Source organism: Miniopterus schreibersii (assembly GCF_964146895.1).
Source record: "Miniopterus schreibersii genome assembly, chromosome: 3".
In the NCBI taxonomy this organism is placed as follows: Eukaryota; Metazoa; Chordata; class Mammalia; order Chiroptera; family Miniopteridae; genus Miniopterus; species Miniopterus schreibersii.
This window is the reverse complement of record NC_138103.1, coordinates 75,903,232-75,930,590: the sequence shown is the minus strand read 5'-3', so window position 1 is coordinate 75,930,590 and position 27,359 is coordinate 75,903,232. Positions and strand designations below refer to the sequence as shown.

Below are 27,359 nucleotides of genomic sequence, written 5' to 3'. Positions count from 1 at the left end.
TGTGGTAATTTGGATAGAATATATAAATATAATGAATCTCATATTTGACATTCTGGCATATCTTGGTTAAGACCAAGGATATTCAGATCTTGGTTTATATATTGGTTCTTTGTGACACTGGGGACATTATTTACCTTCTCCAGGCATCAGTTATTTTCTCCATAAAATAAAGACAATAATGGTACCTACTCTAGGGTTGTTTTGAGTATAAAAAACCATAAAACATATCTAACGTTAGCACAGGGTCTGGCTCATGGTAATAGATTATTCTTCATCCTTCAACTTTAATATCAACATTTTGAGATGAAAGATAAAAGACACAGGAGAAAGAGTTTTGTGTTCATCAAGAAGAACATTCCCCCCAAAATAGATAAGGGCCATCCTGTAATATATAATTTCCTCAACATTGTTATTGCCAATGCTAGAATCTGTTTCTAAATTATTCCAATTGCATTTTTGTTAAACCAACCAATTTTTTCTCAGCTATGAAAAATAGTACTGGATATGCAATTGTTATTCTGAAGAATTGGGGAAATTCAAAGATTTATCCATTCCTCACAATTCCTCCATTAGCATTGGAAAAAAGCCATTAATTTCATTGAAATGATTCCTGTCTCATGAAGAATGGACTTATTACATCCTTTTTATTTGATTCAAAAAGACTCTGTAAAGAATAGAAATTTTTATAGGAGGGAATGTGGGAGAAGAAAACAAATTCTGAAGTATAGAATTATAATTGAGGTTGAAAAGCTGTGACTATAATTAAGATAGGGTGTTAAGGCAGAAAGAGGGTATCAAGGGAGAAAGGAGTACACACGGGGGTTCTGAGGATGCTGAGGCGATGTGCCTGTGCCTTCTCTGCCAGGAGCTGGCCCTGCAGATTGCATAGGTTTTGGAAATGATACTCATGAAATCCTCTGATGTAGACTGCACATACGTGCACATGCGCGCGCGCGCGCGCACACACACACACACACACACACACACACACAAGAACTAACTTCTAAAGCATGAGGATATGTATAATAAAGTTTAATCCATTCTTCCCTGTCTTTTTTTTGCAATTGTCTTCAAACTTTTATATCAGGAACAACTCTAATAAAGTTAGTACTAGATGCAAGAGAGAGTTAGATAAACATATGTTTCCATATTCAAAGAGAGGCCTTTCTCAGTAACCTAACAACAGAGTTAATTTTCCTTTAGGAAGAAAACTTCTTTCAAGAGAGCCAGAGGGGGAGAGGGGGAAATTAAAATAAAGTAGTACTTATAAAGGCAGAATATTCTCCAGAGAAACAAGACATGCGATTTGTAATTAAAATGCACTTAATTAATAGCCGTGCAAACTGCTCTCATTAGGAGTCCATTGTAATGCTTGAACAGTCAAAAGGGAGTAATTACAAGACAGCCCAGTCCTTGTCTCCCTCCTGAGAGCTTCACAAACTTTGCCAGGGACATCTCAAGAGACTCTTCTCTCCACCACTCTCCTTTTTGTTATGTGAAAAGAATGCACTGAAATGAAAATTCAATTTTTCCCTTTGGTTCCTCTCTACTAACTTTTACTGATTTTAACTTTTACTACTGATTTTACAATTAAATTCTCAGAAAGTCAGAGCCCTTCTTTACTTTTGTTTCTAGGATGGTAGAGCCTCATAATAAATTCATTAAGGGCTGGGTACAAGCAATGGAAATCAACATATACGAACTCAATTGGAAAATGCAATCGGTCAAAAGAATGTAAGATACAAGTCAGTGGACAGAGAGCTTGAAGAACCAGACTTGAGCAGGACCCAGTGGAGGCATGAACAGCCAGGAGGAACCACAAGATCAGCCCACCTAGGACCCTGCTGCTCGCCTCCCGGGCACGTACCACCTTGCTCGCACTGTCAGCAACCACAACCATCATGCCACTAACTTTTCCACTCAGTAGTGGCCCATGTGATGGTGGCTCTGAGCCATCTCCTCAAGATTCAATGTCCTGGCTGGAAGCAACAGATTGACCATACCGAGGTCTAACTGCCAGAAAGGTGTGCAAAGGGGGTAACTGTCGCCTGTAGCTTCCCTGGTGGAAGGCCGGGCCCTCTCTCCTACCGACCCTGAGATTCCTCCAAAGCACAGGAGTGCTGCATACTGACTAACCAAGGCAACTGTCTACACCCTACCTTCCTTGAGGGCTCATCCATCTCACTACCCCAGGGTTTCATTCCCAAGCAATGGAGCGACAGTCACAGAAGCTGAAGAGCAGGAGGAGGAGCACATGGAGCACCTGTCTTGTTGCAATATCTGACTAAGTAGGATCAAATGTAGTCCCTGGCCCATTCAGGCTGCTCTAACAGAGTACAATACACTGGGTGGCTTATAAACAATAGAAATGTATTTCTCACAGTTGTGGAATCTGGGGAGTCTAAGGTCAAGTCACCAGCAGAGTCAGTGTCTGGTAAAGGCTTCCTGGTTCATAGGCGGCCTTCTGGCTGTGTCCTCACCTTGTGGAAGGGGCAAGGGAGCTCTCTGGGGCCTATATAATAGGGGCACTAATCCCATTCATGAAGGCTCCACTGTCATGACTTCATCACCTCCTAAAGGCCCCTGTCCTAACACCATCTCCTTAGGGGTTAGGATTTCAACATAAAAATTTGGAGGAGACACAAACCTTCACACCATAGCACCTAGGCTCATTCGCAAAGAAGGGGGTACAAACTAAAACCAAAATACTTTCCCATCTCAGTCCTAAGCAATTTTGGGTCAATGCTTAAGTGTTTGCTTTATTGCTAAATGAATTCGGGGACCAGGCAAAAATAGCTTAGGTACTTGCTCCAGGGAATGCTTGCTCTTGGAATATAAAACAGTAAACCAACTAAAATAGTTTATTTATCCAGACTAACAGTTTGTTCATCCAGCTCACCTTAAGACCCTCACTTCACTTGAAAGATCCCATTAACCCAAAGCTACTAGGTCCTTAAATTCTGCTCAATTCCAACCATTTTTCTACGTAGCAAGACCAGGCTCTGCAACCTTATAAATATATTTTCTTTCCTTCCCACTTATGAAATATTTCTAAGTTTAAAGATGATGTTCTTTATTTCAGTGAAACTAATATTTAGTTGTGCATGATCAATAGGTTCTGCTGGTGGTCTCTTGGGGAAGTCACCGCCAACAGAGGCATGGTTACCCAAATGATCAGGGGAACTCTGAAAGGCCCAAGTATTCCCCCCTCCCTCATATTTATCAAGATTTCTACTGAATTACATGTGATAAGCAAAATACAGTGCATTTTATTTTTACCTATTCATAAATATACTCCCAGCACCTAAAACAGTGCCTGTCATATACCAAAGGCTGAATAGATACTTGGATGAATGAAACTGAAAGTAAATCATGAATATAATTTTTATGTAGTTTTACTGTTTGGACAAACATATTCTAATTAATTGAAATAAGAATGAGAGAGACAAAACAATCACAATCCTATTATTCAAAAAATCTATTTTCATATTGCTGTCCAGTTCTTAGCCACATGCAGGCACACATTTTGCAGTGCTATAACTCTAACATGGATATACTCATGGATTTTGTCTTGCTTCCCAAAAGGTTCCAAGTATTTCTATGTTTCCATATAGTTATTGTAATGATCATCTTAATGACTAGATAATGGTCCCTGAATGTGAATTTTCATTACTGTCCATTCAGTGTTTGCCAACTGAAAAGTATGTCTTTTACTTATAGAGAGATTTTATAGAAACACTTAATAAGCCTAAAATCATTAGCCCTTGCCTCAGTTTTTTTCAGTGAATATTGAACAAAACATACCAAACGTTATAAATCAAAATAAGAAGATTGGAGTTCTGGTCCTTATTTGTTGTAGTAATCCTCTGAAAATCAATTAAACTTTACATTTCTTCATAAGACAAATGAAGCTTTCTCTATTTGGGTCTCAGTAGAGTATAATGAATACCCTTTGCTAAGGCATTTTACAAACATGATATGCTGCACATCTGCTAAATTCTACTCACAAATATTTATTTCAGATAGTGAGGATTAAAACAAAACAAAACAAAATGACCCTCACAAAGTCACAGACATAAAGAGAATAAAAAATTGTGTTCACAAAGGCATCATATCAAGATTTTTAGTCCCAGGTCTCAAACATTCAACTCTACCAAATAGTTTAAAATTGAAATTAGCATGTACACAGTTTGCTGTAAGATAAAGTCTGCAAATGATATGCTACATCCAAGTTCAGGGGAAAGTGATATGCATGTGCCTTAGGGTCATATGCACTAGGGTAACATCAGTAGCCCAATCACTTGAAGAAAGTTTTCTACAAGTAGAATTGGTCTACATAGAATTCCATTTCATTCTAGACTTTATAGCTATAATTGGCAGCATAATAAACTGGATTAACATTTGAATCCCAGAAATAGTATGTAACAATATATTAAGAAAGTAGTATTGTTTAAGACAGTGATCATTTCTAATAAAGAAAATTCTTTAAAAACACACTACAATGCTAATTGAAAATGCTTATGTTTTTATTACAATTGGCAAAATAATTAGAGTTAAATACAAAAAAGTTCTTTAAAATAGAATTATACTCTGACTCAAAAAATAACACACATTATAAAACATCAGATCCTTCTCCATGTTCCACAGCTTTTATTAAATCTAGGACACAGCTGAGTAATTTGAAGGCACAAAATTCCCCAAACGCCAGAAGCTGCTGCTGTTTCCAGTTGATGATGAAAATACTAGGAACCAAGAAATATCATTGTGGGCCTACTTATTTGGACTAGACAACCCTCATGGCCTTTCTGAAAGGCCTGCTAACTAGGATCCACTTCCCTCACCCTGAATCTGTCTGTGAGAGACCAGCTAGATCCACTCTCGAAAATATTTTGGAATTCAGCTATAATAATTTTCTCTCAGAGAACCTCCTGTGATAGGATACCCCCCTCTTGTGTGCTCTTGCAGTTGCTTCTCCCCACAGTGCTCTATGATTTCTCTCCCCTGTCCAGACCCACCTCTCGTTCTTCCCACATTTTTCAGTTAGGCCCTCTGGCACCCTTGTCCCATGGTCAATAGACCCCCATTTGTCCTCAGCCTGGATACTGAACATCACCCTACACCCCGCCTTCTTTCAAATGTGGCTCTTTGTTGAGAATGTCTTTCCCACAGTGCACTGGAGGGGGCGCTGCTCTTGTTCTCAGTGGCCTGTGTCTCTTCCCGAGGTGGGGTTGGTGCTCTCCTGGTTCTCATATTGATTTGCTAGCCATTACTCCTCCGCCCACTTGTAAAACCTCTCCTTTGACATCCATGCCAGTCACCTACACATTATCACTGACTTCTGCCAGTATCCCTGGTCACTGTGCCCCATTTATTGAAAACGGTTAGCACCTTGACATTTGGATTCCTGCTGCTCTCCTAAGCGACTTCAATATTGATGTGGAGGAGTCACCTCATGCTCAAATCTCTCGGTTTCTCAAAAACATCTTTTTCACTGCATTCATCTTCTTCCCTGGCAACCCCTTATTTCCTTGAAAACACCTTAAATGACCTCTAACACTTATATCTTCAGGTTCAAAATCCTCTCCTCCAAATATAAACCTCCTATCTTTTCAGCTTGCTCAGCTATTCTACTTTCACTTGCTTGACACCACAGGGACCTCTAAAGACCTTGAGCACTTTTTATGTCTGTACCTTTTTATATTCACTCATTTCCATACCCCGCTTAGTTGCCACAAATCATCACTTCTTTTACTATATTGCAAATCTGTCAAATCCCTTTCCCTGTTTTTTTTACCTGGACCCCCACTTTCCAGTTTGGCATTGATCAAACTGTTTGCCTTCTTGGTTCCTGTACCTTGGCTGCTCACACTACTGAAGAATATTCCCAAACCTCACATATTGGTTACACACAAAATTAATGGTAATCATTACTGACTGCACTTTCAGTATGACCTATCGGTCTAACCATGCCTAACAGGTTTTAGTTATATTGAATGCAGATATCATGTTTTCTGTTGTCCCTAGATTTTGTCCCTGCTGTTTTCTCTGCCGGGTACCATCTTCTTTTAGGTCTCAGATCAGGTGTCAGTTCCTCACCAGCCTGTTAGTTTGCTCTCTTCTGATATCCCATATTACTTCATATGTTCCCAGTTATATTTGTATATTAGATCGATCAAACAGGATGGTAGTTGCCTGGTTTTTGCGTGTGTGCCTTACTGGATTCTGAACTCTGTAGAAGAAGAGACTATGTTGGTCTTGTTGAGACCTGCAGCTCCAGCTCATAGCTCAGTATATGGCAAATACAAGACACTAGTTGTTGAATTAATGTGTAAGATTTTTATATTTACAAAATTTAACTTGATTCTGCAATATAGGTGGACATATACGGCTTCAAGAAATAAAGTTACTCTGAATTAAATAATATTGGAGAAATAAGAAAGCCAAAGGCACATGTTACCTGGGGCACAAAAAAGTTAATGTAGGTGTAGAGAGGGAGAATACTCCTAAAATATATGATCAAAAAAATGGGAAAGTTCCAGAAACTGAACTGTGATGTAGAATAGACATGTATTCTAGTTTAAATTCTAAATTGTATTTGTATATTATAAGTTGTATATTTTAAATTCTTTACATATGTATATTCAAGTTTTAAATTTCTACGAATAGTTACCACATAACAAGAGTTGTGTGTGTGTATGTGTATTTGTTATAGCATTTAGCATTAGTCACATTTTTTTAGGAATCACATCAGAATAAAAGTCAGAACACCTGTTTGGAAATGTGGACAAAGGTCGGTCTCACCTTTCCCAGGCTCAGAGCCACCAACTTTAGTGTAAATGATGCTAATCCATCAAATAAAGTCAATCCAGATACGTTAAATAAATGATATTAAACAACTTAACTATATGCCATACTATTCCGATTGAATTCCACAGATTTAGAATAGCTCTAAGAATGCCTGGCTCCATCTGATTCCTTTCAAGTGAATTAAAGGTTCTGAACAAATGAGATAAACAGGTATGATAAATTTAATCCTAAATTGTTAGAAAGAATTCTAACCAACTAGCTGGGGTTTTCAGCAAAAGCAAAAAAAAGAAAAATGTGTTTGACAAAGGAGTTTATGTATTTTTCCTATGCTTCCTTTTCTATATATAGTTGTATTTTCAAGAAATCTCTGCCATTTTGTAGCGCTCATTGGGGGGTGTGTGTGTGTGTGTGTGTGTGTGTGTATGTGTGTGTGTGTGTTGATAACTGCATCCTTTCCTGAATTTCAGCTGAACACAGTTTTCTTGTTTCCAGTTTCTCACAGTAATACACTTTGGTCAATATTAAGTTTGAACCAGCATATATATTTATGCAGCGCATAATAATTTTAAAAAACCAGTCAGAGTGCTTCTAGCTCCTGTTTTTCATAAATATAATATTATTGCAAGACAGAAGAACATGACTTTTAAATAAGTGTAAATTGTCTGCCCACATTTCTGTGATGAGTAATTCTGGGTTACATAAGGATGGTCAAACAAGGTAGGGATTGGGGGGGGGGGAGCAGCTATCTGATTCCCAGATGGACATAATTAAAGTGCTTTTCTCAGCTCTGCATTCTGCCATGGTATCATGCTCTTTAATCCCTTTTCATACCAAAATAAATGCTTCACAGGGCTCATTTTTAGAAAATACGAAGCCCTCAACTAATCTATACTATTAAACAAATAAAGTAGGCATAAGAAAGATTTGGAAACAGGTGCCAGATGCTCTGGCATGGTACATGCACGGGCTGCCACTCTCCTGAGTGTTTTTGAGAACATGGGAGTCTGCTGTTACTTTACTGACACACAGACAGAAAGGGCTGAATCAGTCCATCCAGGGCGTCCTTCATGAGGATGCCAGAGAGCACTCCAAGAATGAAAAGGAAACTACAGTAGTCTGAAAAAGAAATCAGAGCTTAATAATTACATTATGCTTTGGTAAATTTAGGGCATGACACATATCATAAAACAGTCGATATTATTTGGCTGTTTATTTTAAACTAGCTTAATGACTTACTACTGATTCTGGAAGTAAGATGTCATCTGTTAAGAGAATTACAGAGTAAAGATAAAGTGTTCCATTACTCCTAGAATCTAATTTCAATCTTAAAAGTCACAAATTTCAAAGTAAAAATAAAACTAGATTAATGAAATCAGAGTAAACGCTTTAGAATCAAAGGTTTGGTAATTTTTGTGGAGAAGTTTCAACAAAGACTATGTCAATAAATTGCATTTAAATGAATCAAAGTCAAAGGAATCCAGCTTCTTTTACACAGCATGTATCTTCAAGATTATTGGGAGTATTTCTTCCCAATTTCTTCACAGTGATTATTTTAAAAGCGAAATCAAGCTCAAGGAATACATACAGAAAAGTTTTCTGTGAAATTAAACTTTTCATAAATAATTTTAATTACACAAATGTGTCTACAAAGTAAAACAGGTAAACTAAAAAAACAATACTGTATTTCTAAGGAATCTTTCACAGTCACAACTATCTGTGCCCATTTTCAATTTTGGAAAGCTTTACCTAGTGGGTTATAAATCTTCCACATAATTTTCTATAAGAACTTATCAGATAAATCTCGTGAAACTTGAGCACATATCCAATATAAAGATGCAAGTCTCATGGGTACACCATGATATATAACCCTTTAGTTTCATAAATCCTTATATCTAAAATTTTTAAATTATGAGATATTTGAATACTGTTAATACTTTCTTAAGTTAAAAAATCAAATATGAAAGATCAGATATGTCTGCTTTAATGTTTTATTTCTTTTATTTTCTGTTTGGATTTTGATTCAGCAACAAAATGTTAAAAGTCACCATTTTTATGTTCACCCTAATGTACTGTGTATACTCAAGAACACGAGGTAATGGGTGGTTGATCAGAGGATCTAATGTCTGGTATCTGGCACATAACTCAAGGAAATATTCTGGAAGATCCTTAAGAAATGAAGTCTTACTTGATTAAAGCAATTCTTTCCCCTATGCTTGGGAGTTATTTTATCCCCAAGAGTGACTGACTCTTCCTTTAAACTCTTTTCATTTTCTTGTTTTTATAGAACATAGTAACAAAAATGTACACAGTGTACTTCTTCAGACAGGTAATAGGACACTAGTGATGAGAAAGTATTTATAATATTCACCACTCACACAGATCGTTGAATATACATCCATCCAGCGATGTATCATCATGTCATCGGGGACAACTTGCTCCTTGGCTATCATTTCATTATAGCTGATGCAGTAGTGAAACATAGCTAGAAAGATTTCTTGCTACCTCCCTCTAACTCTCCCTCTGCTCCCACAACTTCCTACCTGTGTGCAGGGAGCAATTTCCATATGTGTGGCAAGCTAAACCCTCCTCAGAGCATCCAGGGTACATGCATGGACCACCCAGGGGAAGTAAGCTAGTGCCAGAGCTGCTACAAAATGGAGCTCCTGATTCCTCCTGCGATTCTGACCAGGGGACTAGGTAGAATTCAACAAGGGTTGTTAACAGAAGTAAAGTAAGGGGGAAGTAAGGGGTAAAGAGGACCTCCATTCTCACTCTAAACATAGTGGAACAACACATGGAAGCAGGGGATGTCTGGGGACAGAAGTCAAAGCAAGATACAGTCTTCTTCACACAAACGTGAAAAGTCCATAATAACCTTAGATTCTGAACCAGGAACTAATTTCTGGTTGACTCCTAAATCTACTAGAACACCCATCTCTACCCCAAGAGTTATTAGAGGATCTTTGAAAACAATTCCAATAAGGAAACGCAAATTCAACAAAAACAAACATGATTGTCGCAATATTTTTCCTAATAAGCGTAGTAGTAACAGGAGTTGTGGTTTTTATATACTAAGTACCTACAATATGCCAAAAGCAGAGCTAAGTATTTTATCTTCCCAACAAATCCAAAGTGGATATTCCCCCTCTTCCTGTTTTAGCCTTTGAGGAATTAGAAACCCAGAATGGTTAAGTAGCTTTCCCAAGGTCATATAGCTAAATCACAGCACACACAACTTTAGGCCTTAGGTGTATTCGAAGGGAATTGTTAGTGTATGTTTGAGCACATTCATATTGCCGGGTGAAAACCCAAAGTATGATTATAGAAGTGTTCAGTTTTAAAAGCCCTCCTGAATTCAGCCTCTTGACCCAAGCATTTCATAAGGGAGCTAATCACTGCCTTTCAGAACACTCATTTTTTAGGCCAAAGTTCTCTGCAGAAACCAATTACAATTGGGGCCACACCCAAGGCTTCCGAAAGGGATGGCACAAGTCTCTAAACCACTGTGTGACCCTTGACAGAGCTAGTGTCTGACATACTGATGCCCCAGAATAGCAAACATAAAGTTATGATGTTAATAAAGTAAGAAAAAAAATGCAAAGACAATGAAAAGTCTCCTTTCCCATCAAAGATTTACAATTGCCAATGTCTCCGCGTAGATTGACAACAGGACCTGGGGCCACACTTACCTTTAATAATGAGTACCTGGGCTTAGACAACTCTACTAGAAGAGTCTAAATTTCCCACTAGCTCTTTCTAATAGCTTTGAAGGAATTTGAGATTCTTAGTTAAGGGAAATGGCTACAGAATATAACCCCTAGTTTTACCTTCTATCTCCCTTTTAAAGTTTAGGAATTCCAGCCCGGCCGGGCGTGGCTCAGCGGTTGAGCGTCGACCTAGGATCCAGGCGATTGGGGTTCGATTCCAGTCAGGGCACATGCCCGGGTTGCGGGCTCAATCCCCAGCTGGGGTTGTGCAGTAGGCAGCCGATCAATGACTCATCATTGATGTTTCTATCTCTCTCTCTCCCTCTCCTTTCCTCTCTCTGAAATCAATAAAAATATATTTAAAAATAATAATAATAAAACAAATAAAGTTTAGGAATTCCAGAAAATTATACTCATAAATTTTCTATGTCTCAAGTACTCAATTTACAAATTATTTTTGCTTCCTAAGATAGCAGTGATCCTTTTAATATATCCTAAGTCTTTGTTTTTTGTTGATTGGCCACTCTTGTCCCTGTTTTCTCCTGGCTGCCTTCTAGTACAGAAAAGAACTGTGTTTCATCTCTCTAAAACACAAATTCTCTCTTCTAAAATACTGAATAAGCTGGTAAATGGTAAACACAATTTTGCTTACACTTGATTCTTAGATTCTTGATTAAGACGGAAATAAACATTAAACCAACAAAAGTACTATCATACAGACAATTCTGAACCTCTAAGTTCCTTGGCACTTGGAGGCTATTTATTTGTTTTCAGAAACACATGTAAATTTAATTAAATAAGCTTAGCTTTTATCTGAGATTTTTAATTATACACATTGCCCAACTACATAGAGATATATTAAATATACTACATAATTTTCTTTTAAGGGCAAGTGAGAAATCATGTTTAGCCACTACATTTTTTAAGATACCAAAGTTAATTAAATCCATCACAGGCTTAAATTAGTTTTATTTTAATTTTAATTATAATTTCTTCTTCAAATGTAGAGAAAGCAAGATAATGATTCTAAGATAAACCTGCTGTGCAGAAGTTAACACCAGACCTGAGACTAATATCTGAAAAAGCCTGTTTAAAAGGTTGGCCCTTAGCTGGCATCTGGGAATTGGAATTTCAGGAGAGTTCCCACCATTCTCTAAAAGGTGAGTGGCTCCCTGTGCCTAAACTGTTTGTGCAAGAAATGTGGTTTATGCTGAACAAATGCTTTTCTATTGGGAACCTGGAATTGATGCACATGATAGGCAGAAGGTACCTAAAACAACTCTGGGCACTGAATCTATTTTTCTTTTTTTTCTTTTCTGTATTTTCTATTGTTTTTCATTGTGTTAAAAACATTTAACATGAGGTTTACCATCTTGGAAAGTTCTTAAGTGGACAATACAGTATTGTTAACTGTAGGCACCATGGTGTACAGCCGATCTCTAGAGCTTACTTATCCTGCATAATTGCAACTGTACACCCACTGAATAGCAATTTCCCATTTCCCCACCCTCAGCCCCTGGCACCTGCCATTCTGCTCTCTGTTTCTGTGAGTTTGAGTATTTTAGGTATCTGACAGGCTTCCCTGGTAGAATGTTTCCCCGGTGAACACACTCAACATGTCTCGTCACAACTGATTACTAGAGGAACTCAGTGCATTTTTTTCTGACTCCATTGGGAGAGGGGACTCTTGGAAGCCTGTGTCTGGTTTCTTCCCGACTTTGCCCCACGTACCTTTCTCTTTCCTGATTTTGCTTTGTGTTCCTTTGCTGTAGTAAATTCTAGCCATCAATATGACAAGCTGCTGGATCCTAGCAAACCCTGAACCCTGGGGTGGTCTCGCTGACCCCTGACACACCTGGTGTCTGTGAATCCTGCCCTCTACACAGGTGGCCAGTACTGACGTTGGTATCAAAGAGAGGGGAGAGCGGGTTTTTGAGAAAGTATTTGTCAAAGACTGTTCAGGCCAAGCTTCCATAGAAAACTGCCACCCGCTTTAGAGTGTCTGATCAACAGGCACACATTCTTCTTTGCATGCATGGTTCATCCAAAAACACAAAAGCAAAAATGCACCCCAACATGCATTCCCTCTTTCCATTGCTTCAGAGTAAAACTTTGCTGTCTCTTGATTGACTAGTAGTAATTTCCTCATACCTTTTAATAGCATAGGTCTGTTTAACTGATCTGTAACAATTCAAACAGCTAAATCCAACATCTTAAATGACAGTTACTGGCCAAATTCCTTCTGACCACAACTTTCCTAATACCTTTTAGGGAAATCCAAAAGGTACCTTTTCTAGACATGCCTTGAACTTGGCAGAGAATGAATTTACAACATATAAATTACTTTGTTCTTATAGTCTTAGCAAACGTTCAAGAGTCTGTCCAAGTATGGCTACTGGCCTCCTCTTCCACCTTTTCTATCCAAGCTTCTTAAAAATGCAGCTAGCCAAAAGAGCAAATAACATAGGTGCCCACTATCCTCAGTTTCTTTCACAGTTGTTTACCTGGTGACATTGCTATAAACGAGTAAAAACTCCTTTGGTAAACAGGACCATAAGAAGAAAAACACAAACACTCTGCAGAGTAGGAAATACATATGGAGACATAACTGGGTGTGATTCTTCTATATGTACTAATGCTAAATGAAACTGCCCTATGCTGGGAGCTGAAACAGTAATCTGGTAAGCAATACCTCAGAGTGTCAAAGGCCAAATTATTAGGTTCAGGAATATAATTGCATACTTCTCTTAATTATAATTACAGTACAATCTCTCCTGGATCCCAAATTAGCTTTGCATCAATGAACATTGCCTATTGTTTCCAGATTCTGTATGCCTACATGATAGTTTGTCCATTAGTTCTCATTTGTTAAGAATTTTCTATTAAATTACATATGACCAATATTAATTTTATAAGCCCAAGTCCCCTTTCCCAGATGTTTATTATTCTTCACCAACACCTTTCAACTCCTCGTAAAACATTTTACCTAAAACATCTACTCGTGCAGAGACAGTGATGTTACCTGAGAAAAATCCTTTTCCTTGGCTCTAGAAACTCCACTTTCCTCCCACACAAGTCAAACAGTGAGCCACAAAATCTCGAAAGACCACAGAAAGCAATCACCATCCAAAATATAAAATGGAGAAATGTCGCCCAACGGCACTCACCCACTAGAGTCTGCAGAAGTGATAGCGATCAGTGGCAGAATCTTCAGGGGGAGGCTGGTGGGTCGTTGGACGTTCTCAGATTCACTTTTCAAGTCTGCTTGTTCCAACTGTCTGAAGGCGAGAGGAGGGAGCTGCACGTTGCGGCACGAGAGTCTCCGCACCAGGTAGGGCTCCATGCCTCGTGAGGGGCCTTCCTCTTCATTACTGGAATGTAGTGTTTCCTCAGAGGCCTGGGGCAAAAGTCCAGGAAAGTATATGTCATCAACAAGTGCCCTGATGCCTATCATTAGACAACGACTGCATACTTTTGGAGAAAGAAATGAAGGGAAACTTATAGATGGAAAGTGCTAACTCAAAAGCGATGACATTAACAGAACAATTTTTGGTGAAAAGATTAGAACTGAGAACTGAAATCTAGATTTATTTTAAAAACAGAAAATTTGTTCACCAGTATAGTTAGAGTGGCTCAGTTGTTACAGTTAACTGGCCTCTTCAATAATCTCAGGATTTTTAAGCTTTGTGCATAAATTCTATAAACTAGAGAGTAAATCAAAATATGTTTCTACCTTCTATGAAATAAATTGAAAAAATTCACTTTAATATCTATTTTGACATATGACATACTCATAAGTACATGCCTATGAAGGGAAAGGAAGAAAATGAGTCCTATTTTTCCTTCAGACTTAATACCATATTTGTAACACATATTTTCATATGTCAAGTGTTACTTGAACATCCTTTGCAAAGGTTTGCAATAAGAATTTTTAAACAGGACATGAAAAGAATACCTGAGGACCCAGCAGAACATTATTTAAGTAGCAGCTAAATTTTGCAAATTTGATCCATGTTTTCCCATGCCAAAGGAAATCAAATCTAGAATAAAGTAGAAGTTTTGATAATTTGATTCTAGTTGAAAAAATATTCTGCTCCATGAGCAATAATTATTTCCAAGTGGTTGGAAAGTCTACTCTAGCAATATTTATTACATCTATATTTTCAGAATGATCCAGTCAGCAAATGCTCTCGGATACCATGCTGGACTTTAGAATCCTTGCATTACCACTTTGCTAGTTGTGTGCTTAGAGTGTTTCTTGACCTCCCTAAGTTTTCCATTCCTTTATTATAAAGATGGGAATAATATTTAACCACAAGAATGAAATAAGATCATGCATGTAATGTGCATAGCTCATTACCTGCATGCAGTGTGATAAGCAATCATAAATGGATAAATGGCAATTTACTTTCCTTTTCAGTTTTATAGGTGAAGAAACCAACCCAGGGAGGCAAAGTACTTTCCCCAAAGTGTACTGACTTTGTAGAGCATAGACCTAGTTTAGAATCTTCGTTGCACTCCTTCTTGTACTATTACCTTCTGGTGCATAACTTAGGCTCACTGAGGTTAGTTCTACATCTGAACACTGAAGATAATAATATATACTTCTCAGGTCCATTGTCTGGAGGCTAAATATGAAGTATTTGAAGCACCAGTATTTGGCACAGAGTTTTCACTCAACAAAATAGTAGCTATTATTATATAAAACAGGCTAATTCCCTTTATCTTTTTGTACATCACGCTGTCCTTGATACATCATTTATCCATACTGCTTTACAAATAGAAAACTTGTTCTTCTCTGATTTATATCTTGAAAAATGGGAAAGAATATGCAATGGTGGATTCTATTCAGCGCTGAATTTTATTGTCTAATTTTTTGGCTAAATAGGATAAAAGAAGGGCACCCAGAAGGTAAAGAAGAGGTTGAAGCTAAATACAGTTTATTTACTTCAAATCCTAAACCTAAAGATCTAGATTCTGAGAACCTGTGTTTTGAGGAATATACTTTGCTTTGTAAAACAACATCGATAACAAGAATAATGGCTTAAAAGGGAGGAATCTTGGCATTGGGACAATAGGAATGGACCTTGAGGGCATTATGCTTAGTGAAATAAGTCAGACAGAGAAAAACAAATTCTCTGTGATCTCACTTATATACTGAATCTAAAAAATATAATAAAATAAAAAGTCATTAAAAGAAAAAAAAGAGAGAGATCAAATTTGTGGTTACCAGGAATGGGAATGGTGGGAGGGAAAGTTGGATGAAGGTAGTCAAAAGGCACAAGTCTTCAATTATAAGATAAATAAGCACTATGGATGTAACACACAACATGATAACTATCGTTAACGTTGCTATATGGTACATATAAAGTTGTTAAGAAAGTAAATCCTAACAGTTCTCATCACAAGGAAAAACTATTTTTTCTTTTTCTTTTATTTATTTAAATGAAAAATACTTTTTTCTTTTCATGATATCATAAGTCAAATCATTATGCTGATACATCTTAAACATACACTGCTATATGTAAATTATATCTCAATAAAACTGGAAAAAAATTAAAAATAATAATGGTTGAATTCATTGAGTCCTTATGAAATGGTGCTGTGTTTTACATGTACCATCTCTTTTGAATCTTACTGAAACTCTGAGTTAGATCTTATTACTTTTCCAGTTTTACACATAAAGAAACAGAGACCTATTAGCTAAAGCTGGAGCTAATAACCACTGTGCTATACAACCTCTAACAAGTATGGTCCCTGGTAGGGTACAGATTACTAGGAAAAAAATATAGAACACACACTGATTGATCATAGCTTAATAAACCTCACATTTTCATTTTAAAAAATAGCAAAACTGAGGTCAGGACAGCCCTACATCAGCATTGGAAATTAATTATAATCCCTGTTGAATGAGTTAGGAGCTAGAGATTCAAGGCTCAACTCTGACACTAATTACTTAGGTGGTGTTAAGAAGTCACTTAATCTTCCTGGGCTTTAATTTCCTTAGACATGATTCAAGAGGTTGTACAAAATGAACCTTAAGACCAGTTCCAATTCTGAAATACTCTGCTTTTTACAACAGCCAATGGCAAAATTAATGTTTAGTGACCTGGCAACTATAGAAAATAAGGAGTAAATGTACACATTTGACTTTCTTAGCTTTTTGAGTGAGAGTGAGCCTGTGTGTGTGAAGCTCTGTGTATCCGTTAAGTCCAGGGCTGCGAACCGAACCCACACTTTTGGATTTGGGTCATAATCTGCTTCACGTATTTCTTTATAGAGAAGTTAATGACCTAAGGGGGCAGCTACCCGTCTTCAGGATAAATGTGGAAAAGAGCAGAGGGTGAGTCTAGCGGAGCAAAGCACTGGATGTGGGTGACCAAAGTTAACATCTCTCATAAGTATTTAGCTGCTCGGGCTGGCGACAGCATTGCAACAGCATTGCAACAGCTTTACATCACCCAGGTTACTTAATAAAGACTTAATGTTTGTGACACTCTTCTTTAGATAAAACCACCTCAGGAAGTAACTTTTTGACAGAACAACCTCTATTAAAAAATAAAGTGTAGCATTTTTATCTTGATTATAAAAATGATGAAGCAGTAGGTATCTGTATCCAACATTTCTAATCACAAACAGTCAAATAAGTGGCTTTTAAAAAATTCCAGATCAATATGTACCAATTATATTTCAAAAAGGAAGAGAACAGCTCTATCAGGTATCAGGCAGGATAAGTAGCCTTACTTCAGAAAGAAACGTAAAACTGACTGCCACGAGAACATGTATCTTACGTTATGGGGTGAGGAGTATTTATAATGTCACTGAGCCATTATTTCTCAAAATGTGATGCTCACCACCCCGCATGAGCGTCACACAGGTGCTTGCTAAAATCCTGACTCCCGGGCCCTATCCCAGATCTGCCCCATCGCAATCCCTATTATTAGGGCTCGGGAATCTGAATTAGTCGCCGGTATGATTCTTATGAATACTAAAGTGTGAGAGATAATATTAGATGTTGGTGTCACTCCTAATGTTGTGTTTGTAAATATTACTATAAGTTGGGTAGAGGCTACATCCCTTAACAAGGGATTTCTTTTAAAACTCCAAGACTTAGCCACTCAAATTGCTTTGGTCTATTCCCATGTTAAAACTTGTTTCAAATATATATATATTATTGTAAATATTTTCACCAAACTTTTCTTAATAGAGATGAAATGTTTCAAGCACTCAGTGTTTCCAAAATCCACATGCTATGCAGAGCATCGTGGAAGTTAGCAGGTTAAGCAGCTGCAAGGTTTTCAGGAAGCGGACAGACTGAGCTGAGGGCAGGTCTTTATCACTTCTAATGTTGCCTTCCTTCTTCCTGTTGAATTAGTTTTCTGTAAAATTATCCTTTGAAAAAGTAAAGTTTTCCTGTGCTTGCACATGTAGTATAAAGAAGACAATTTCTGAAAACTGAGCTAACTCTTTAAGGAATAGAATACAGTTTAATAGGTTGCTACTGCAAATAATCAAAATCATGCTCACGGTCTGGAAGTATATATACCAACAGTAGACACTGACTATATATTATTCTTTTATGTTCCCATGAAATTGTTCACAGTACACTAAAGCAGTAATTGAAAGTCTACCTTAAGATTTTCTAAGTCTTATGCCAAGTGATTTTCCCCTATCTTATTACTTATATGTATTTTGTATTAAAATCCAGTGCTAAGGTTGCCCACATAATCTTAGAGAAAACTCACAAGTCAGGACAATAAAGATAAATAACTAAGTTGTTTTCATATTGAAAAGGACATTGTACTGAATTAACACAATCCACTTTCAAATGGATATTTGTATACAATATAGAAAAGGCACTCTTGCAAAAATGAATTCCAAGTGAAAATGAAATTTTCCACCTCAGATTAACATAGAGATAGCAGATAGCTCTTAAATGTCCACAGAACGTAATCTCAATTTAGGCTCTGATTTCAAACTGATTAGAAGAGACAGAAATCACCTAAGTTTCTCTAAAGCCATCTCTTATAATTTAGTCATCAAAGCCTCTAAAAAGTTCATAGAAGAAATAGAAAAAATTCTCATTTAGTAATATTTTACTGTATATTCTCATCAAGAAGAAAGTTTGTCTGAAACTCTAGGATTCAATTAACCTTCTATAAATATCACTGGTGCTTTCCTAGTGACCTTGAAAAATGAAGTAGATTCTATTTTGTTAGCAGAGGAAGGAAAGATAATTTAAGGAAAAACATTTGTCATTTATTTCACAATGATATACAGTAATGGAATCACAAGTGTAAAAAAAAATGGAGCTGACATTGTTTGACCCCTAAAAATCATGTCTTCCTAGAAGAATGGGTTAAAATTTAGCTGCCTTATTCTCTTAGCGTTTTGAGAAATCTCTCACTTGAGTAATTAGGTGCCAAATCACAACATCAGGAGGAATATGAAGCTCTATTATCTTCAGTTTCAAGTTTTATTTAAATACCAATATCAATCAAAAATATATCTGTAAACATAAAAGCAAAAGCTAAAACCATAATTTAAGAGAAAGTATATTTATAATAATAAGTTCGGTCTGTAATTCTAGAACAATCTAACAGAGAGGAAAGGGGAGACTAAGTAATGCTACATTCCCTTCCCATGGAGGGAGCCAGAAACTATGCCTTTGTTCTTGGCTGTGATGCTCAGATAACCATAAAGTACTTAATTGATAAACAAACTATGGATCAAAGAATATTATTATTAAGTCTAATTGCGATGTTATAATTGATAGTGAAACATAATGTTTATTCTTATTAAAATAATAATACAAGGATGGTCCTCATAACTCCTTTATTTAGCATTATCTGATTTATGTGTTTTATTTTAAATATGTTTTTATTTATTTCAGAGAGAGGAAGGGAGAGGGTGAGAGAGAGAGAAGCATCAACGATGAGAGTCATTGATCGGCTGCCTCCTGCACGCCCCCTGCAGGGGATCCAGCCTGCAGCCCGGGCATGTGCCCTGACCAGGGATCCAGCCCCTATCTCCTGGATCCTAGGTCGATGCTCAACCCCTGAGCCACGCCGGCCGGGCCAGTATTATCAGTTTTATAGTATAATTTCATATGTAATAGGGCACAGCCATTCTCATATTATTTATTTTAAAAATATTCTTTTTATTTTCATCTCTTTTTTTTACTTTTAATTGAAGGCCTCTCTGATACCCTCTAAAGGGGAAAAATTGAGGGTTTTTGTAATGACATTAAACATAGAAGCAAGGAAGATCAGGTTTGCTTATATAATGCAGTTCTCCTGCTTCAGGTTTCATCCCTATCTTTTTAAGCTTAAACTTATTTTTTATAAATTAGATATTTTGCCTTGTAGTTTTAACAACCAGTTTTTGGTTTTTATAAAGGAATATCTTTTGCATATTTTAACTTATAACTGGACAAACTTATCCGACTAGTCTTTCTTCAAGTATTTTTCAGTTGATTTTTTTGTTTGTTTCTTACATTAACCAGTTTTGTTTTGTCTTCTAATCCTCACCCGAGGGTATTTTTCCCATTGCTTTTTCAGAGAGAGTGGAAGGGGGAGGGAGCTAGAGATACACAGAGAGAAACATCCGAAACAGAGACATTGGCTGGTTGCTGACCTGGGCCAGGCATCCAGCCTGCAACCAGGTGCACGCCCTTGGCCGGAATCGAACCCAGGACCCTCCAGTCCACAGGCCGATGCTCTAACCACTGAACCAAACCAGCTCGGGCAACAATTATCTTTAAATTGTTATCTTGGGATATCTAAATGCCCACTTTCAAAGCTAATCATGCACAATGTACAATGTTTGAAACCGAGAGCCAGCTCGCACACGTACCTGCCTCAGACACACACAGTGTAACCGTTTCCCACCGGTGGCCGCTGGAAGCCCTGGGCAGGGCCGCTGGGACCCCCTCCCCTCCCCCTCCCCCCCTCCCCTCCCCCCTCCTCCCCCCCTCCTCTCGCTCGGGGCGGGGCGGGGGTCACAGTCTCAGCAAGAAAAGAGGCCCAGGCGTTGCAGAGGGAATCAGATGTCTGCAAACAGCGGCAGGAGCTCCGGAGGTCGTCACGGTTAACATTTCGCGCCGTTAGCAAATAAACATTTGAGAAAAGTACATTTTGAAATATGTCCATCCTCCCGAAATAACAAAACGTAAGTCATTCTTCAGTCCTTTAGATTTAACTACTAATTACAGAAAATTCAGGATATGGGCGTCGATGTTGAGCAACACCACAGGGATGCAACCAGTAAAATGCAGCCTATGAAAACTCCAAGCTGTCTGATGCACTTTTTTCAACAACAAAAATTGCAGAGAGAGAGAGAACAGAGAGCAGAGAAGTTTAGTCTAAAAGAGAATTAAGGTACGTCACATTTTAACCTTGTTTGGAACTCATTTCAAACAAAAATTCAAAGTTATTTTTTAAAATCAGAAAAATTTGATATTAAGGAATCATTAGGAAAATATACAGGTGTTTTAATGTTATTGAGGTGGGGGGTCCCGGCAAACAGAACAGTCACTGAAATAAAATACTGCAGGGTTTATATCGTAGTGTTTATTTTACCTAATTGGCTCTAAAACTGGGCTTAAAGCTATATGTTCACTATATTTTATGAGGAAGCTGTGAAAAGTAATTAAAACAAACTCATATATTACTAAGTATTCCTCAGAGTTAGCAGCTGTGTACATTTAACATACAATGATGATGATGATGATGGTGGTGGTGGTGGTGACGTAGGAGTCTTAGGTTATGTGGTATCCCACTGTGACAGAAATTTTTCCATTGTTCATTATCTGTGCTGTAAAAACGATGATTCATAGATCTAATCCCACCACTAAGTATTCACTAACCTTTAAACAATTAGGAGCTGCTTTTCTTTCTTTGTCCTGAAGCTAAAAAGTCAGAGGAAAATGTTATCCCTTATAAATAACATTTAGCAAAATCAATTTCCATATCACCTTCAAATAAACTGAAAGTTTCCCAGAATTTAATAAGCTATTGTTTTTCATCGTTAGCATACACCCCCTCAGCACTCTATTCTAAATACATTCATCCCAGGCACTCAAAATCAGGGCTTTAAACTCCGTTCCTTCAAGGTTATAAAGCAATTTCTCTTTTTTCTTGATTTTGTAGATATTAAAATTGCTAGAGCTTCACAACAAAAGGTGCATAGAATTTTTACAACAAGAATTTAAAAACTAGATACTTAATTCTGTTCCTTTGCCACATTTTGGCTTCTAAATATTATTTTCTAGGTTAGTTATGAGATTAATTTTCAGAATATCACCTTCGGCAACCACCCCAAACAATGAAAATTGAAATCAGTTCCCAATGGTTTGATTTATTATTATTGGTTTCCTTGAAGGGTAGAATAAAACAGATCACTCCAAATCTCAAAACAATATGGATAAGCTAGATTAAAAATATCAGAGGATAAAAGTGAATTTTTATTATATAGGCATGATTAAGCATTTCTAAGCTGGCACAACACAGCTGAAAAGTGCAATAAATGCAGACATCAACATAGATATAAGATATGGTCAAATATCAGAAAAAAACTCAAGCAACTGGTTATTTCAATTAAAAAAAATCACTTCCTCGTCCATACAAGAAATAAATAATTGTCCGAATGCTTCACTTCTCAACAAGTTTGTTACTACACATATACATTTTACTTTTACTATCTTTAATATTTGATATAAAATACCTAATCTCATTCCATGTCACTTGCCTGATAGACTGTCAGGATTGGAAATGACTTTAAATGCCATCAAGGTCAATATTCCCCTTATTTCATGACACTCCACATGTATAACCAATTGATTTTTCTTAGAGTACTGACAAATAGACCATGATTCTACCCTTGAATATCTCCAATCAGAGACTCTGCAAATATTTCATGAGCATCAACCATTTGGCCGAACTGATCTAGGTGCTCGGATACATATGTAAATAAATGAACAAAGATCTTTGCTCTCAAAGAGCTTACATTATATTCCAGTAGCTCCTGGACTGAAATTCACCACTCACAGCCTGTTTCGCTTCATTTATTCATTAAGCAATCACTGAGCACTAATATGTGTCAGAAACACTTCTTGGCACTGATGAACCAAAGGCAAATAAAATACAGCAAGTCTCCGGCCACTGTGAGAAAGTTATTCTATATATTTAAAGGGAATTTTCTTTATAATTGGCCCTGGGTGTTTAGCTCTCCCTAAAGTCAGAGATTGGGTCTAATTGCTCTGCCCCAGAACAGCCCTCCAGATATAACAGTCTCTCTTCCACCTCCGACCTTGTTTTATAGGCCGTGAATTCTGCAGGCCTTTTCTTTAAGGTGCTAAGCCCTCAAATTACTATAGGAACCGAGAATTTAAAGCCAGTGAGTGACTTGAGCTGAGAGGAGTACAAAGACAGGACTGCTACCTCTCCATGGTTGGTTTCCATGTAAGAATGTAAGAGCAAAACCCAGAAATCTATTTTAACGAGACATCTATTCATTTGGAAACATCTAATTCTAATTTAAGTTTCTAAAAATCCCATGTGGGCCACATAAAACATTTCAGAAGGTAACAAGTTTGGAGTCACAGCTTCAGATAGTCTTCACGTGATAGAGTTTGACTTCTCTCTCCAGAATGACTGCAAGTTTTTAATCTACTCCAGCTTCTTAATGTCCTCCTTAGGGTGAATTGCCCAGGATTGGCATCACAGTTCTATGTAGAGAACTGATGCAAATATGGAACCACACCATTGCCTTTCCTGGTGTAGAACCAGTTCTATTCATGAAACAAAAGAATGAATGGATATTTTGTGAGGTGAGGGACTCACATCATATTATTTATTCATAATTATTTTCAACACCTAGATTTCCGGTTGCTATTAAGCGAGGTCTCACCTCTACCCCTCTTGCTCCTCAAGCAACATTAATTAGGACTTATCTCCTTTGATGTTTTAGAATTTTATGTTTTCTCTTTCTAATTTTTGTTTATTTATATTTACCTCTTTGCTTGGGTCTATCAAGTACTTTTTGTATAATGATTTTGTTAATGACTGCATTAAGTTGTTCCATTTTTGCCTCATCTGTGAATTAGCTCCTTATACAATTAATGCCAATAAAAATTAATAACAAAATGGTGAACTGGAGAGACTAAAAGACTAAATCTTCTAGTGGGTTACTAGAGGCCTCTCTCTAAAGAGACATTGACTCATGAAGACAGCCATCCAGTTCTTATTTTGTTTAATGACACCATCAACTGCCTTTCTACATCTCTATCATGATTCATATGGCAGGTTTATCAATGTTTGCTGAAATCCAAGCAGACAGTGGGCCTAGCACTCCTCTGAGAGAAGGGATTAGTTTGATTGGCTGTGCTTTGCTATTAGCGACCTAACACAAACTCCGGATGATCCCCATTTTCTTTTTAAAAGTCTCACAAGAAACTTTTTTTAACAATCTAATTTAGAATTTTATATAAGATAAAGCAGCTCACCAATTCAACAGTTACTTACTGACTGCCTGTGCGAGGCAATGGAAACAAAATAAAGACAAACAGAAATCCCTGTCTTTGTAATATTTCAGCAGTGCAGGGCAAGAGCAAATAAACCATATAAATAGGCAAATGGTATAGACTGTTAGGCAGTACCAAGTGTTCAGGAGAAAATGAAAGAGGGAAGGTAGATAGAAAGTCCTCTGAGAAAGCAATATTTGCAGAAAGAACTAAAGAAAATAAGATTAATAACCTATTCCCAAAGGATGGAACCAGGGGAATTCACTTTCCTCTCCCTCCTGAAAACCTGAATCACTCAGGCCTGTCTCTAACACACTACCACGTATCTCCTCCAAGTCCTCAGCGAGTTAGTTAATGTTTCTGTGTCTCATTTGTGAAATGATCACGATAATAACGCACACATGTGGCATTTATTGTGGCGATTCAGTGAGAGGAAGCATGTAGAGTCACACAGTGCCCGATAGCCACAAGGACAGACACACTGTACTCTGCTGCGCTCCTGTAGGCACATCGGTTCGCGGACTACTGATAACTTAGGAATTAGCATCAGCCTGCCTGGCACTGTGCTGCTCAGGCCGGATTCCCCGCACGGGCTTGGTTTTCCCCCTGAGCCACAGCCATCAAATGCAGATGCAGGGAGAAAGCAAGCGCCCCAGAGGGCTGATGCCTGGCCCCGCAGGCCCCCTCTCCCCTTCAGCATGACCGCTTGGTTCCCTCTGCCTTTTGTTCCATCTCTGCAGCATTGATTAGACGGGTTCAGGGAACCCCTCTGAAGGTTTCCCAAACCATTTCATTCACATTAGGTAGGCTTGTAGGGGCGGGGCATGGATTTCTTCACCCAGCTTAACTTCACTTCTTTCCCATGTTTATTCTACCCTTTGAAATCTGAAGATGTTATCTTTGGGGGAATGTCCATTTTATTGCCATGTGTCTAAGTTTAATATGTGGCAAGAATAGGTTAAGGGATTTCTTCTAGACATTGTTGGAGAGGTTGCAGATGATCCCAACTCTGGACTTGCTTACTGTCCAATTTCAAAATTACATATGACGTGAGCAATTGTAATTCCACACTTCAGATGCAATAAGTAACTAAGAAGGAAACATGGACAAACTGTTACAGTTCCGGGCCCTCATTCTGAGGGTAAAAGTCAGAACCTGGGGACTGCGCGTGTGTCAGGTTTAAAGTCTTAAACTCATGTTTCTAAGTATGTTCAACATTAGATAAATCCCATCTTTTTCCTACATAAATTAGACATATCCACAAACAGCTTATAATCACCAGATCCTAAGCTGACAGACATCTTTATTAGTTGTGATTAAATACTAATAAATGATATGCACTGGAAATGCCAAATAAGTGCGGAGTCATTAAAGCCCCAAACTCATATACATCTATTTTTTTTTCTAAAACTTTATTTACTCAAAGGTAGATTTAAAATGACAGAAAGTTGCCTTTTGATGAAAGTTATATATTTTTTTGACATAAAGTATTTATAAAGATATGGTGAAATGTCATACACCTTTTAAATAGCATGATATATAGACAAAAATTTTTCCTACAACAAAGTGTAGCTAGGTAATGTGCAATTTTGAGATTAATTTTTAGTTCTAAATTATTTTTACTTTATTCAATTTTATAGTCAGTAATGGTTTTTCAAACCTTAAAAATAAACAGTAGTAAAACACCCAATTATTAGTACGATCTAAAATAAATTCAAACTAAAATCTGTTAATATCATCTAGATTGCATCAACAACAGCAAAAAGTGTGCTCTGTATGACACAAGGCTATGGATTTACGAGGCTTTGCAATTTGTCACAGAGATTGGACCACAAAGCTGAAAATATTTACTATCAGGCTTGTTAAAGAAAAAGTTCACTGACTCCTAGTCCAGGGCATAGGTCAGCATCAGAATAGAGTGTAGGCATCTTGTTTCCTAACTGATGACTTGACCATCAAAAACGTAAGTTACAGCACGTTTTTAAAAAGTAGTCACTGTAGTGTAGCTCAGTTGGTTAAACGTGGTCCCATGCACCTAGAGGTCACAGTTCAATTCCCCGTAAGGGCAAATACCAGGGTTATGGGTTCGATCCCCAGTAGGGGGTGTGCGGGAGTCAGCCGACTTATGCTTTCTCTCTCATTGATATTTCTCTCTCTCCCTTTCCCTTCCTCTCTCTTTCTCAAAATCAAGAAAAACATAAATGAATGAATGAATGAATAAATAAATAAATAGTCACTTTATTTAACAGTCTCCTCAGACCCAGGGTCTAAAAAAAAAAAATGGGTAAAGAAACAAGAGATTTAATAGACATTAAAAATTCAGCCTATGTATTTAGAGGCTATAGATCTTCAGATTACTGATGCTTAGAGCCACTAACAGATTGTCACTGTGACAGTGGTACATGAGGATAGGGCTAATATGAATTTGACTAGTGTGTTGATATGCTGCTGAGAATTCTCAGAATACCTCTAAAGTACATATTATATTAAAATAACACTTAAAAATACCCTCCTACCAATCTCTAAGATGCGTTCATAATCGAAATCTTCAAAGGAAACATTGCATTTTTGTAATGAGTCTATGGTAAGAAACTACCCTCCCCAGCAGGAACCGCATGAATGTGTGCTTCTGTCTTTTTTTTTTTTAAAATGTATTTCTTGGATGCCACTCTAAATTTCTCTTTTTAAATAAAGAAACCCTATTTTGCCTAAACATGACTTTAAATGATTCAATTTTATTCTCTACAGAATATTTCAGTGAAAGACCAAAGTACTAAGTGACTTTATAAGCCAGTATAAGCTTTCAAGCTGAAATAATCATCAGTGTGAGGAAAGATAAGATGTTCAGAAGGATTCAGAAAACCCTTGACTTCTGCAACTGAGCCACAGACAGTAGCACTGGTAATTCCAATTTCCCTCTGGGTGACAACACACTTAAAGAAGAAAATAATCGCTATAACCAAGTAATGGAATATTCTGCAGTTAAAACAAAAGATGGAGAGACAGCATCATTTTTTGAGCCATATGGATATTACAGATGCCATAGACAGCTTTACAGTACGAGAGTGTCTGTGTGGGAGGCCTCTCCTTAGGAAAATATTATATTCCCAACCAGATAAAGACTAGAAAATTGAAGTAATTGAAAGGAAAACTTTCAATTTTATAAAAATTTAAAAAGACTCCAACGTTAGGAGCTACTGATTATCACTCCCATCCCTGTTCTAACCAGATGTCTTTTTCTACCTGGGGCTCAATATCTGCCTATTTACTGAGCCCATTTTCTATTTTGGCTGCAATGAGGTTTGGAGTCTCTGACCTTAACA

The 27,359-nt window shown here is 37.4% G+C and overlaps 1 protein-coding gene across 1 annotated transcript in view; it reads right to left on the bottom strand.

Annotated features, from left to right (window-relative positions):
* Window positions 1–27,359, bottom strand: part of PDE4D (phosphodiesterase 4D) — a 1,110,805-nt gene that overhangs the window by 757,521 nt on the left and 325,925 nt on the right. Inside the window, exon 4 of the mRNA XM_081131077.1 lies at window positions 13,682–13,911. Coding sequence (XP_080987203.1) covers window positions 13,682–13,911 — 230 coding nt within the window. The remainder of the gene's footprint in view (window positions 1–13,681; window positions 13,912–27,359) is intronic.